Source organism: Mandrillus leucophaeus, unplaced genomic scaffold (genome assembly GCF_000951045.1).
Source record: "Mandrillus leucophaeus isolate KB7577 unplaced genomic scaffold, Mleu.le_1.0 Scaffold622, whole genome shotgun sequence".
Lineage (NCBI taxonomy): Eukaryota > Metazoa > Chordata > Mammalia > Primates > Cercopithecidae > Mandrillus > Mandrillus leucophaeus.
The window spans coordinates 883,641-899,098 of record NW_012106720.1 but is presented as its reverse complement, the minus strand read 5'-3'; the positions used below and the strand labels follow the sequence as shown (position 1 = coordinate 899,098).

The window sequence follows — 15,458 nt, the reverse complement described above, 5'->3', positions numbered from 1 at the left end:
TGCCATTGCACTCCAGCATGGGCCTCAGAGTGAAACTCCATCTAAAAAAAAAAAAAAAAAAAAAAATCCTTCTCTCTAGGAGCATGCACTTCAGCAAGAGACAAGTATACAAATGATTCTGATATAAGGTAAAAGCTGGTGCAAAGGAAAGAAATCACATCTGGTCGTGGGGTATCAGGATGAATCAAGGATAAGCTAATAAAAGATGGGCCCTTAGAATTGTCCAATTATAAATCAGGAGAGAAGCGATTATAGGTGGAAGACAGCGTGAGCAGTAGCACAAAGGCTGGGAGGCATGGAGAACATTCAGATACCAGTAGGTCAGCCCATTTGGCTAGAGCATAGGGCACATGGAGGGAGGTTACAGGAGATACAGCTGGGAGGACAGACTGTGGTCACACTGCGGGATCCTGAACACCAGGCAAAGAAGTGCCTACTTAATTTGGGAAGCAGCTGGCAACCACTAGAGTAGGGGAGAGAGTCTGGCCTTTCACTTTGAGAAATACAAGGCGGCCGCTGAGAGCAGGACAGAGGGAGGGGAAGAATGGGCAGTCTGGGAGTCCAGCTTCACACATGCATCTGCAACAGCCACAGCTAGCACAGGGAGGAGGCAGAGGAGATGGCAGGAGTCCCAAGAGCCTCTAGGGAAGGAGCCAGCAGAGAGGTCGGGAGGGAGGAAGCCTTCTGCCACACTGTCAGGGTGGCCTTAGGGGGCCTTCCTCCCACTCTGCCTGTGATACCCTGTGCACAGCTATATTGATACACTTACTGACTTGCAGCCTCAAAATCCTTTACTCATCTACCTCTACTAGACTGCAAACTCCTTGAGGACAGAGATTTTTATTTCAATTAGCACAGCCCTGGAAGACAGCAGGTGCTCATTAACTATTCAATGCATGAACAAACAAGCAGGAGAGGATAGCATCACCCGAGTCAAAGAAGAGAAACTTCCAGAAAAGTTTCAGACAATAAAGGCTCAAAGGCTGATATAAAAGCAATTTATTTTCTCCAGTCTAATTTCTCATGTGCCAATCACTAGCTCCTGTGTGTATCCATAATAATAATAATAATAATAACACCTCACATTTAAATATCTGTTATCTGGTTTCAAGCTTCAGATCTTATAGTCATCTGTCCTCCCACACTACTGAGCAGATGTCTGACTAAACTGATGGGACTCAAGCCATCGCTTGAAGCCTAACAAACTTGCCCTTGTCTATGCCAAAGGGTGAAGGAAGCACATTCCAGAGGATGAGCTGTGCTGGAATACACCTGGCTTAGGTGTTCCACAGCAAGACTCAAGGTGAGTAGGAGAGGTCAGTCTCCCTGAACACCAACTCCTGGATTGGCTGGGAGTAGAGGTGTGCTCCCCTCTGAGCTGCCACACCCCCATCCCACGTTTAACCCCCAATTTCTTTTCTCCAAAGCAATCAGAAGTGTGTCATTTAGCTGGCCGATGCTCTCTGGTTGGATAAATACAAAAGTGTGTGTCCATGTACGCAGATATCTATCACTAAGCTGGTGAGCTTCTCCAGACCATAAAACAGTGGTTCCCAACCCTGGCTATGTGTCAGAACCCTGATGCCTGGATGCCACCTCCAGAGATACTGACAGAGCCAGTCTTGGATGAAGTCTAGGTGATGGTGTTTTTTAAGCTTCTCAGGTGATTCCAGTGTGCGGCCAGGGTTGAGAACCACTGCTACAAAGCCAAATAGCTATGATGAGATCCCAGATACTCCAGAAATATAAACTGAATGCAGATGGGGTGAGCTGTATAGAAGAGCTGCCTTTCGTTTTTCAGACTTGCAGGCATTCAGGATCTTGAAGTGCTCTGTGTTTAGTGCCAAAGCTAAGTGGTGTTTGTACCTTGTGTCTTCTAGCTAATATATTTGTGGCTAATGTGTGGTTAGGAGGCTGAGGAGATTGAAGGGGTCATCCCAGAGAACTCAGGAGACATTAGGGCTCTGAGCTTCTTTCTTGCCACTTTCAGCCCTTTCAAGTCTGAATGGTGGGGAAGTGTCTATGTGTGCTGGTCCTACTCTTCTAAATGTACTTCATTTTCTGGTTCCTTCCTTTTAAAGAGTCCTTACCCCCTTCAGAAATACTCAATAGATGCTCAAGGTCTCTCCACAAGGCAGATCCTTGCTACTGAGTCCACAAAGAGATCCCACAGAGGGGAAATGGAGATACTCTGTGTTAATAATACCTGTGTTATTGGCAAAGGCAAGAAAAGACTCTGCCTTCAGGGTTTCCAAGCAGGCCGATACTCAGAGCCGCCCACCAGCCCTGGCCCAGATTCCTAGCCCCTGGATGTTTCTTGCTCTTAGGAACCTCATCCTTCTCCCCCATCCCAGGCTGTGGATTACGGCACCACAGTAATGACGAAGTCTGCCATCAGATATGCATCCTCCAAATACCCTTGTTGACAAATCAAAGGGAAATTTCCCCCCGAAAATGGGGAAAAAAAAAAAAAACAACCCATGTGGTATGCCTCCCAACAAATCACACACTGAAAGTGATTTCATTTGTCTGAGTTTTTAATTAATATTGATTCCTGCTCTTACGATTGTCTTTCAAATATGCCTTTTTGTGGTACTCACTGCCTAGAAGGTTACTGGTTCCCTCGCCTGCAATCAAGTCTTACTGACAGCTGCAGGCTTGGAAAGTCACGTGATGTGTCACCCAAAGCCTGATCTCTCACACAGGGCACAGACAGGAAATAACAGAGTCCATCAGGATGGAGCTCCAGGTGACACTGACGTGGGATAAAGGTCATATGAGGGTTAAGTCCCAAATGGAAATAACCTCTCCTCCACTCCAGAGCCCCAACACACAACACACAAGTTCTGCCTGGACTTTTTCTGGTTCCTTTTATGCATATCTCAAAGCATTTAATCAAAGGGCCATTCCTACTACACTATAAGGGAGTGTCCAAATCGCTGTCCCCACAGAGCCAGGGCCTGGCTCCACTGCTCCTTAGTTGGCCAAGTAGACCTCAGCAGGTTATCCATACGAAGGGTCGTGAGTGTCAAAGGACGCTGATGCCATATTTTCCCGTGATGTTCTCCTGTACAACTAATACCAGCCTTAAAAAGCAAACCACAAATACCTACCTGCCAGGAGTGCTGCAGCCTCTAAGACTATCCAACACTCAACCCCATGCAGTTGCTAGTTGCTTCTAAGTTCTGTCTTATTCCTGGCATAAGGAATGAATGTAAACAACACTCTTTGTAGTCTCTAACTCAGGGACTAAAACTCCAACAGATGTTTCTGTTTTGTGGAATACTAGGAAGATGTTCATGGAAGATTTCTGTTTTAGTTTCTCTCTTTTTCAAGAAAAAAAGGGGGGTCTAGCTGGCTGTAACCCCAGCACACATTTGGAGTCTTCAGGACAAGGAGTTTTTCCAAATTTTAAAATAGAAACACTTACAACATTGAAAAAAAATGGTTATAAGTCAGGACTCTCAACACAAGACCAAAGATCTTAAAAGGTGACAAGTCAATGCTAGAAAGTCAATAAATAGTAATGACAATGTCACCCATCTCCTTGGACTAACAGAAGATTTATGTTATGAATGATCACATAAAACTAAAACATTTTACCTCATTTTCTATCACGGAGTCTGACTTCCAAGGAAGCAGAAAACACAAGGCTCTGAGCCCGTTTTTGTCTTCATGAGGAGGTCTTCACCAAGGGAAAGCAAGGGGTGGGAGAGCGAAGGAGAATTGCCATTTCCAAATGCCTTCCTTACCAAGACAATTATGACCATCATGAGCCAACATGAAGCCATCAAAACAAGTGCAACGATAATTGCCTGGAATATTCAAACAGTCATGGACACAGCCTCCATTGAGCTCATTTCCACATTCATCGATGTCTGAGGAATAAAACAGAAGTAAACCAGACAGGTGCTATTTCTTTGATGTGAAAACATATGCACTTACCTTTTAACCAGCCATTCCACTTCCAGGAATCTACCTGAAAATACATCTCTAACAATAGGAAAACAAATATGCACAAGGTTATTCACTGCAGTGTTATTTCTAATGACAAAATACTGGAAACAAACTAAGTTTCCATACACAGAAGAATAGTTTAATAAATTATGGTACCTCTACTCCATGGACTACCATGCAGCTATTTAAAAAAAAAAGAGAGAGAATGAGGAAGATCTCTATGAACTGATTTGGAGTAATTTCTAGGATATACTATTAAATGAAAAAAATAAAAATTAAAAGAGTATCTGTAATATGTTATCTTCATGTAAGAAATAAGAAGATATAAAACACACACAATTTTAGGATACTTTTTGCAGAACTTGACAAGCTTACCGTAAAATTTATATGGAAATACAGAAGACTTAGAAGAGCAAAAACAATTTTGAAAAAGGCAAACAAATTTGGGGGACTTTAACTTACTATAAACCTACAATTATCAAGACAGCATGGTACAGGCATAAAGACAGATGTATAGATCAATGGAACAGAACTGAGAGTCCACAAATAAATCCTTCTACTTATGGCCACTTGATTCTAAACAAAAGTACTAAGGTAATCCATTGGGATAAATGCTTTCCTTTTCAACAAATGGCACTGGGCTAATTGGATATCCATATTCAAAAAGATGATTTTAGACCCTTATCTTATCCCATACACAAAAATCAACTCAAAATGGATCAGGGATCCAAATGTAAGCATTAACAATATAAAGCTTTTCAGAAAAAATATGTGAGAAAACTCTTTAAGATATTGGGATGGCTGGGCATGATGTTTGGGTGCATTTTGGGAGCCTAAGCCAGGAGGATCAGTTGAGCCCAGGAGTTGCTGGCCTGGGCAACATAGTGAGACCCCCATCGCTACAAAAAATAAACAAAATTAGCCGGGTGTGGTGGTGCACGCCTGTAGTCCCAGCTGCTTGGGAGGCTGAGGCAGGAGGACTGCCTGAGCCCAGGACATTGAGACTGCAGTGAGCCAAGATCGCACCACTGTCCTCCAGCCTGGGTGACAGAGCAAGACCCTATCTCAAAAAAAAAAAAGGAGAAAAAGAGAAAAATCTTTAGGACATTGGATGAGGTTAAAATTTCTTTGATATAATACCAAACACACAATCACAATTTTTTAAATTAATAAACTGGAGTTTATCAAAATTAAGAACTTTTGCTTTTCAAATGGTATCGTTAAGAAAATGAAGACAAGCCACAGATTGGTAGAAAATATTTGCAAATCACATACCTTATGAAGAACTGAAAAAGAACTCGTACAACTCAATAAGAAGATAAACAGCCTAATTTTAAAATGGGCAAAATATTCGAATAGACATCTCAGCTATGATGATATGCAAATGGCCAATAAGCACATGAAAAAATGCTCAACATCATTAGTTATTAGGGAAACGCAAATTAAAACCACAATGAGATACCATTTCACACTCACTAGAATGGTAATAATTAAAAAGACAGACAATAAAAAATGTTGACAAGGATGTGGAGAAATGGGAACACATACATTGTTGACAGGATGTTGATGGGTATGTAAAATGGCATAGCCACTTTGGACAACAGTTTGGCAGTATCTTTTCTTTTCTTTCTGTAAATGTACAGTTGGATATAATTAAAACAATCATAATGTTGTGAAATCATCACCACCATTCATCTCCCTAACTCTTTTTATCTGAATTGAAACTCTATGCCCATTTAACAATAACTCCTCATTTCCTCTTCCCTCTCTCTCCTCAGGCCCCGACAACCACCATTCTACTTTCTGACTCTATGGTTTTGACTACTCTAAGTATCTCGTATATGTAGAATCAAACAGTATTTGTCTTTTTGTGACTGGCTTGTTTCACTTAGCATAATGTTCTCAAGATTCCACCATGTTGTAGCATGTGACAGGATTTCCTTTTTTAAGGCCAATATTCCATTATATCATGTCTGTAATTTCAGCCACTTGGGAGGCTGACATGAGAGGATCACTTGAGCCCAGGAGTTTGAGACTAGCCTGAGCAACATAGCAAGATCCCATCTCAAAACATAAAAACCAAAGCCATTATTTTGTACATAACACATTTTGCTTATCTGCTCATCTGTCAATGGACACTTGGGTTGCTTCCACCTCTTGGTCACTGTGAATAATGCTATGAGCATGGGCATACAAACATCTCCTCAAGACCCTGCTTTCCACTCTTGGGTATATACCCAGAAGGGGAATTGCTGGGTCCTATGGTAATTTTATTTTTAATTTTTTTAGGAACTTCCACACTGTTTTCCACAGTGGCTACACCATTTTACATTCCCACCAATAGTGCACAAAGCTTCCAATTTTTCCACATCCTCACCAACATTTATTATTTTCTATTTTTTTGATAGTAACCATCCTAATGGATATGAATAGTATCTCCCATTTGTAGTTTTGATTTGCATTTCCCTAATCATTAGAGATGTTGAACATCTTTTCATGGGCTTGTTGTCTATTTGCATATCATCTTAGCTGAAATGTCTGTTCAAATATTTTGCCCATTTCTTAATTGGGTATTTGATTTTTAGTGTTGAACATTAAGAATTCTCTACATATTCTGGATATTAACCCCTTATCAGATATATGATTTGCAAATATTTTCACCTATTCTGTGAGTTGCCTTTATATTCCGTTGATATTGTCTTTTGATGTACAAAACTTTAAAATTTTCATGAAGTCTAATTTGTCTACTTTATCTTTTGTTGTATGTGGCTTTGGTGTGATATCCAAGAAATTATCTCTTTGGCAGTTTCTTAAAAAGTTAAACACAAATACCCAGCAATCCCACTCTTAGGTATATACCCAGAAGAAATGAAAATATATGTCTATACAAAGGCTTTCATGCAAGTATTCACAGCAGTATTATTTATAATAGCCCCAGAGTAGAAAAAACCAAAATGCCTATTAACTGATAAATGGGCCAAAAAAAAAAAAAAGGTATATTCATTCAATAGAATACTATTCAATGATAAAAATGAATGAAATGCTGATATAAGCTACCACATGGACAAACCTCAAAAGCATTTTGCTAAGTGAAAGAATCCAACACAAAAGAGAGCATATTGTATGATTCCACTTACATGAAATGTCCAGAAAAGGCAAATATACAGATACAGAGAGTAGATTACTGGTTGCTTGAGGTTGGGACTGGGAATGAGGATTCACTGTACAAGAACATGAGGAATACTACTGAGATGAGGAAAATATTTGTATTATGGTGATGGTTGCACAATTCAGCTGATTTACTAAAAATCACTGACTTGTACAATTAAAATTGGTGAATATTATAGTATGTTAATTACACCTCAGTAAAGTTGTTAAAAAGAAAGCATACATTTATCTGCTTACAGTGCAAAATAAATATAGAAAGGAAAAACCAGAAACTACAGAGGTTGGTGACCCACAGGGCACGGGGAAAGGGTGGAAAGAATGAGGAGGGGAACAGGAATAAGAAGGGAGCGACACTTCTCTGAGTATACCTTTTGGTATATTTTTGACTCTTGGAACCAAGGTGATGTTTTACATATATGCATGCATACATACATACGTACATATAATCTATGTGTATGTATGTATACGTTACTTGTATGTATTAATTGTATGTTTATTAATACATACAATACATACAAGTAACGTATACATACACATAGATTATATGTATACAATAATACACACAAGTAACATATACATACATACACATAGATTAATATGTATACAATTAATTGTATACATACAATTAATAGATGTTTAAGGAATAAGGGAAATGCATGGAAGGAGGGGATGGAAGTGAATAAAAATGGAATACAAAAAGAAACAAATGAATCTAATGTATTATAAACTAATAGCATAACCATACTGAAGGGGACGGGGAAGAAAAGTATTGCCCTAAATAACACTGTGAAAAACAACACCTTGCTTGGATGCTTTAAGGCTAAAAACAAAAATAGCTGCATGCTATAGATTCTAGTAAATATTGTACTCTAGTTAGCAAATCTGCTTTACTCACAGGGTTATGGACTTGTAATTCTGTGAATACTTTACCTGTGTATTAGGACTGAACAAAGAGGTAAACACATTACAGATAATGAGCGCCATATTTCTCACTGTTGGAGAAAGTTACAAATAAGCGAAGACAGAATAGAATGAATCTTGTGGTATTGGTTTGGAATCCAAAGTATCAGTGTAACTAATTGTTTTTAATATGTATACAGATGAATAAATAAAAGGAATAAATATAGATATATGTATATGTGTGGGTGAGTATGCATACATGTATTTCCCAGCTAGGAATGATGACACCCCAGTAGCAATGACAACACCAAGCATCCAGATCTTGGCTTCTATAGACCACTTCCCAGTAAAAGGAATCAGAGTTCCTTGGAGAAGTGGTTGATTCCAGGCCTAGGCAGGAGAAGCTATAAGATGAGCATATTGTTGTACCAGAAAGTTAGGAAGTCCTCAAAAAAGGGATGTCAAAATGACGCAGTTGACAATGTGGGGGGGGAGCTTCCAATGGCTAAAGCAAACAATTTGAGCCAAAAATAAATATAGATGTAATAAAGTAAATATGCATGAGTACATAGTGGTATAAATTAATAAATAAATGGGGAAGAGGGAGAGATCTTCCTTACAGAATAATTTCAACTAATAGATGTTTAAGGAATTCAAGAAATGCAAAATTACCAGGAGACACACATTGCAGGCAAAATCCACAGTTGGATGCTAACATCAGTAGATGAAGACTTGAGGAGAAACAGGATATTGGCCTCAAAGTATCTCCCCTAAGAAATGTATCTATTGCAAAGGGCAAAAAAAAAAAAAAAATAGTAATTTTGCAGCAGAGAAACCCAGTAAATACCATCTTGCTCAGGCAATCAAGATTAACATCATCAGGAATGGGGCATGTTGACGTCATGTGCCCATGATGTGCTACGCTGAAAAGGACACAACAGCACCTCTGCAGCAGCCAGGGCAAAAATTCATCACCTCAGTTTTATCATGAAAAAATACAAGACATTCTCTAATATCAATTATTGTTTTTTGAGACAGTGTCTCATTTTGTTTCCCAGGCTGGAGTGCAGTGGTTCCATCATAGCTCACTGCAAACTCCTGGGTTCAAGTGATCCACCTGCCTCGGCCTCCTGAGTAGCAGGGACTACAGGCACACACCACTACACCAGCAATTTTTTTTTTTTTTTTAGAGACAGGCATCTCGCTATGTTGCCCAGGCTTGTCTCACACTCCTAGCCTCATGTAAGCCTCCCCACTTGGCATCTCAAAGCGTTTGGATTACAAGCATGAGCCACTGCACCTGGTCTCATATCAATTCTTATAATGACAACACAAATGAAGTGAGCAGTATTCATCAAAAATGTCAATGTCAGGAAAGACTGAGGAACTGTCACGGACTGGAGGAGAAAAGAGACACAACTGCTAAATCTAATGTGGGACTTTACTTGGATTCTGAAACAGAAAAAGAATGGTAGGGGAAAATGGTGAAATTTGAATAAAGTTTGTAGTTTACTTAATAGCATTATGCAAGTGTTGATTTCCTGGTTTTGATAATTGTACTATAGTTATGTAAGTTGCTAACATTAGGGTAAGATGAATGAAGGGCCTATATATACACATATGAACTCTGCACTATTTTTGCAACTTTTCTGAAATCTAAAATTATTTCCAAATAAAAAGTTTTTAAAAAATAAAAATACAGGCTGGGTGCGCTGGTTCATGCCTGTAATCCCAGAACTTTGGGACGCCAAGGCAGGCGGATCACGAAGTCAGGAGATAGAGACCATCATGGCTAAACACAGTGAAACCCGTCTTTACTAAAAATACAAAAAATTAGCCGGGCGTGGTGGTGGGCGCCTGTAGTCCCAGCTACTCAGGAGGCTGAGGCAGGAGAATCGCTTGAACCTGGGAGGCGGAGGTTGCAGTGAGCCAAGATCACGCCACTGTACTCCAGCCTGGGTGACAAAGAGAGACTCTGTCTCAAAAATTAAAAAATTAAAAAAGAAAAGAAAAATACAGTATCTTGTACAAAGGCCAACTTTAGATTCATCCCTGTTAAACTTGATTCAATCTCTTTCTTCTTTTTTTTTTTTTTTAAGACAGAGTGTCTTGCTCTGTTGCCCAGGTGGAGTGCAGTGGAGCAATCACAGCTCACCGCAACCTCCACTTCCTGGGCTCAAGCGATCCTCCCACCTCAGCCTCTGGAGTAGCTGGTACTACAGGCACGCACCACTACACTCAGCTAATTATTTTGACTTTTAGTAGAGAGAAGGTCTCACTATGTTGCCCAGGCTGGTCTTAAACTCTTGAGTTCAAGGTATCCTCCTGCCTCAGCTGCCCAAAGTGCTAGGATTACAAGCATGAGCCAATTCAATTCCTCAAACTGAGAAGTAAGAACCATATAATAAATAAGCAAATAAGCAAAGATCATTTAGAATAAAAGATCATCTAAAGCAACGTCTGAATCACATTATTTTTAAACCCACTTATTCAGGGCTCACACATTTCTCCAACATTTTGGCAGAAGAAAACTTTATGGAGGATAAAATTCTAGCTACTCTGAGTAAACCTGGTCCTCATCCCTAAACTTAAATATGAGTAGTGAAGCTGGCAATAATCACAACCCAAATAATACCATAGCTTGGTCCCAAGAGGCTTACAAATTAATAGGCCAAGAAATGGATAAAGGAGCTACATCTTTGTATACCTACATCTTTGAATCCTTACAATCCTCATTTCCTCTCCTTTTCCTTCTTGGGAGAAAATTTCCATTTCTGTACTCCTATACCAAGAAATCCAAACTAAGAGGGACACCCTGGCCAGGCGCGGCGGCTCACGCCTGTAATCCCACCTGGGAGACCGAGGTAGGTGGATTATCTGTGGTCAGGAGTTTGAGATCAGCCTGGCCAACATGGTGAAACCCCATCTCTAATAAATACAAGAATTAGCCGGGCATGGTGGTGCATGCCTGTAATTCCAGCTACTAGGGAGGTTGAGGCAGGGAATTGCTTGAACCCGGGAGGTGGAGGTTGTAGTGTGGTGAGCCAAGATTGCACCACTGCACTCCAGCCTGGGTGACAGAGCAAGACTCCATCTCAAAAAAAAAAAAAAAAGAGGGACATCCTTACTTACTAGTATTGTAAATACCACAAATATTCAAAAGATCAAATTCTTCTAGGGTTTGGGTTCAAAATGACAGTACAAAGGATGTATGCTCACTGTTAACAATGACTATCTGTGGATAAATGGATGGGAGGCTTTTTAATTTTTTATTTTACACATTTTATATTATTTGACTTTTTATAACAATCACATATCATTTAAAAATAAATAAACATATATATATGGCACAATGCCAATCGTTAGTTATTTTAAACTAAATAATAGACTTTTAACAATCAACTATAAACTGTTAGCAATTCAATTTCATTTGAAATATATCCAACTCAAAAGCCAAGAGTAAGGAAACTCTTGCCAATTGTCATTTAACATCATTTACTAAAAGTGTACTTTATCTAAATAAAGTTAGTGGCATGGTTTTGTGCCACCAGAGAGCACACAGCAACTGGAGGATGTGAGTTATCCACATAGTAAAGAAGTGAATATTTTTTTCCAAAGCAGGGTACCAACATGGGTGAATTACAGTACAGCAAATAGAATATTTAATACCAAGAGTATGTGGTATAGAGGAATCAGCAGATAAATGTTTTGGGGAGAGACAGCCTTTTGGCCTCCCATGAAATGGGGCGGGGGATGGGGAAGAGACAGAGAGAGAGAGAGAGAGAGAGAGCGCTACTTCATGGATGGATCCCCAATCCCACTTGCTATGCACCTGACCAGGAGCACACCTTCTCTGATGGGAACGGCGGGAGCCTCACTCCTCATGTGCAAAGGGGAGCTCCTTGAATGATTTCCTAAGGGATGTCACCAGATCCAAACTTGCCTGTCATAATCCCACCTGTTATTCATATTTGCTATCTATATTTTCTTTTGGTCTTCCCTTCCTTTGTAACAAAGTTCATTTTAAAAATCCCATCTCTTGTCTCAGCTATGCTAAGACAAGGAGATGAGTGGGTAGGGAGGATCGGATCATTGCTACAACACTGCAAAAGCATCTGACAGTCACTTACCTATTTGGTCATCTGTATATTCTGTATCTAGATATTTCATTTGCGGGTTTGTCCATTTGTTGGAAAAGACTTTGTGTCAAGGTGCTAGTGACTGAGCCCATCTTACACAATCACTTATTCAAAAATAAGAATGTTTATTGAGTGTCTACCACATACCAGGTACCGCTGGGCATTACACACTGTTCCAATATTTAGAATCTTTATTACTCAGAGGCCACAGTATGAAACAGATTGGTTTGAAACATCAGGGTCTGAACACTAGGCCATTAAATGGCACTAGAATAGACACTCATTAAAAGTTTTCCTCCTCTTGTGGCTCATGCCTGTAATCCCAGCACTTTGGGAGGCCGAGGCCAGTGGGTTACCTGAGGTCAGGAGTTTGAGACCAGCCTGGCCAACATGGTGAAACCCCATCTCTCCTAAAAATACAAAAATTAGCTGGACGTGGTGGCAGCCACCTGTAATCCCAGCTACTTGGGAGGCTGAGGCAGGAGAATTGCTTGCTCTCGCACTCCTGGCCGGGGATAAGGAGGCTTCAGTGAGCCGAGATCGCACCATTGCACTCCAGCCTGGGCGACAAGAGCAAAGCTCTGTCTCAAAAAAGTTTTCCTCCTCATCTAAAGAAGTTAATGTTTTTCAAAGTGGAAAGAGACTAGGAAGGAACTTTCTTACTCATTATGTAGCTTTAGATCCTGCAAGTATTCAAAAGATCAATTCCCGTGGGAGTTAAGCCCAAGTTCTAAAGAGTTTAAAACCTCTCGAAGAGGAAGGGGCCACCAACATACTTGTCAAGGTTGAGTCCAGGAGCAAGGAGGGATACTCAGAGATAAGTTCAGTGCTCCTCATCTAACTTCTTCCTGCACGGGATGACTATAGACAGTGGGATTTCTCACCCATCCAAAGAGGGACAGCAGCAGGCTGAGTAAATATGAGAAACGTGGGGCTGGAGACAGAGCTGGGAGTGAAGACCTGACTTTCTTTCACTTGCAGGCGAATAGTGTGATCATGGACACAAGTCCTCTGGCCCTCAATGTCCCCATCTGTAAAATGAGTAATAGGATTGGCCCAGAGCTACCTGAACAGCCCAGTCAGCTCCAATGTGTCATGATTTCCATCTCCAGGGACAGCCTCGAGTGTCTACTCTCTGGCCAGCTCTGAACTTCACAGTTCATGATTCTAGTCCAGAATATAAAATGGCAGAGTCCAAACTACAGGTTCTCAGACCTGCAGCTCTATGGGCTAAAATGTCCCTCTGTACACATCTCTCCAGAGTGAACCTGTAACTCCAAACAAGGAAGGCCTTTGGTGTACTCTGAAGCTTGGCCTGTCGCAATGCCAAACATTGTGGCCAAAGCCATAGACAGGATGGAGCCTCCTGAGCTGGAAGGGAAGGGCAGGACTCCAGCACTCAGACTTCAGGGCAAAGGTACAAACTGCCCCAGGGAGGTGCAGGATCAGCCCTACTCTGGCAGGTATGGCTCTCCTGATCAGCATAGCTGTTTACTTTCTGCCCCAAAACCGAGTGGGACCCAAAGATGCTAACACATCTCTTTTCTTTTCCAGAAGCTAGACAAAAGGACATTTCAGAGCCAGATAAAACTGTGTGAGCAACTCTGGGGAAGACCTAATGTTTCCAGTCCAAGATCTGAAAAGCATTTCAGAGAGCAGGTGATGTGATTCAGGGGGAAAGGGAGAGGAGGGGCAGCACTTTTACCAATGTTAAGTGGCCACTGCAAGAGCTAAGGAGGTAGGAGCTTCCCTGCAGTCCCCCCACATGGTCCCCAAGGCACTTACCCTCACACTCCCTGCCTTCCCCTTGGTAGCCAGGCTTGCAGGAGCACTTGTAGGAGGTGGGTGTGTTCTGACACAGGGCGTTGGCATGGCAGTCATCTAGCCCTTGGGCACACTCATCCACATCTGCAAAAGAGCACAGCTGACACCTGGTACAGGCTCCCAGGCCATGTGTGATCTGGCCTCGGTCCTGTCTGGCATCATCCCCACCAGCCCACCCCACTTCACTCCTCACAAGCTACAACTGCTTGGGATCCCTGGGATAAACCACACTGTTTCTGGGCCGCTGTTTCCAGGAACAGCCTGTGCCCTCTATGTGAAATTACCCCCACCATCACCTACTGGCCTTCAGGACTTAACTCAAATCCACCTCCTCCAGGAAGCCTGCCATGACCCCCGGTGTAGGTGCCCTCACCAGTGCTAGTATATGTATGGCTTTGCATGGTACACATCAGGCAGGGTTAATGTTTTCTTTCCTCTCCACTAGACAATGTCTTGACAACAGACTGCATCTGTGCCCCTTATGCCAAGCCAGTGCAGTACCTGGCACGTGAGTAGGCAACAGTACATACATGTCTGCTAAAGGAGGAAAGGACCAAACGGACAGAAAAACTCTGAAAGCCAAGCAGCTGTCTGTCAGCTTTCTCAGGGCTTAGAGCAAGCTTGTCCAACACAGCCTGTGGGCTACATGCAGCCCAGGACAGCTTTGAACGCCGCCCAATGCAAATTCGTAAACTTTCTTAAAACATTATGAGTTTTTGTTTGTTTGTTTTGCTCATCAGCTATCGCTTGTGTTAGTATATTTTATGTGTGGCCCAAGAGAATTCTTCTTCTTCCATTGTGGCCCAGGGAAGCCAAAAGATTGCACCCCGCTGGTTTGGAGTATCTCGGGGAAGCCTGCCCCGGGATTGGAGCAGATGTCATCCCAGGCTCTCAGATTCTGCGAAGCGGGGATGGTGTCCCCACGGCCGGCCCCCCGCACTGCCATCCCTGCCCATCGTCTCAACCTGGAAACCGGCCTTGGCAGAAGTGTTTCCTGGGTTGACACTACTCCAGGATGTTAATTAAAAACAAAAGCATTTTGAAAGTATTGCAAGTCCAGTTAGCACAGCACGTCAAGAGTCCTCTCTGGAAACCAGAGTTCTCTGCTGAAAACCTAGGCTTGTTGCTGCTTCAGGGTAATTCCCAGATGAGAACAGGCGCTGTTCCGCTGATAGAAAAGTCTCTGGAGCCCACCCCGAAGCCAGCAGCAGAACTTCCTGGCCCCCAAAGAAAGAAAGGGCAAAGCTGCCACGGCCTCGCGGATGTGCCCGGCCCGGCCCTCAGTTTCCCCGCCTACACTGAGGCGCGGGACCCCGAGGCCCGGGTCAGCACCCTCCTGCCTGCTCGCCGGTGACAGTCTGACTAGCAGGCGCTCTGGAGGCGTCCGGACCGGGCGGGAACTGTCAGCAGCTCCGGATCCGAGGCCGGGCCGCAGGACTCAGGGCCCCAGCGGTCGTGGCGCCTTGGCCA

General features: G+C 42.2%; 1 protein-coding gene across 1 annotated transcript in view; it reads right to left on the bottom strand.

Moving 5' to 3' along the window:
* SCUBE2 (signal peptide, CUB domain, EGF-like 2) overlaps positions 1-15,458 on the bottom strand; it is a 122,958-nt gene that overhangs the window by 55,914 nt on the left and 51,586 nt on the right. Inside the window, exons 3-4 of the mRNA XM_012000230.1 lie at positions 13,950-14,072; positions 3,753-3,878 (exon numbers count right to left, since the gene is read on the bottom strand). Coding sequence (XP_011855620.1) covers positions 3,753-3,783 — 31 coding nt within the window. The 5' untranslated portion in view covers positions 3,784-3,878; positions 13,950-14,072. The remainder of the gene's footprint in view (positions 1-3,752; positions 3,879-13,949; positions 14,073-15,458) is intronic.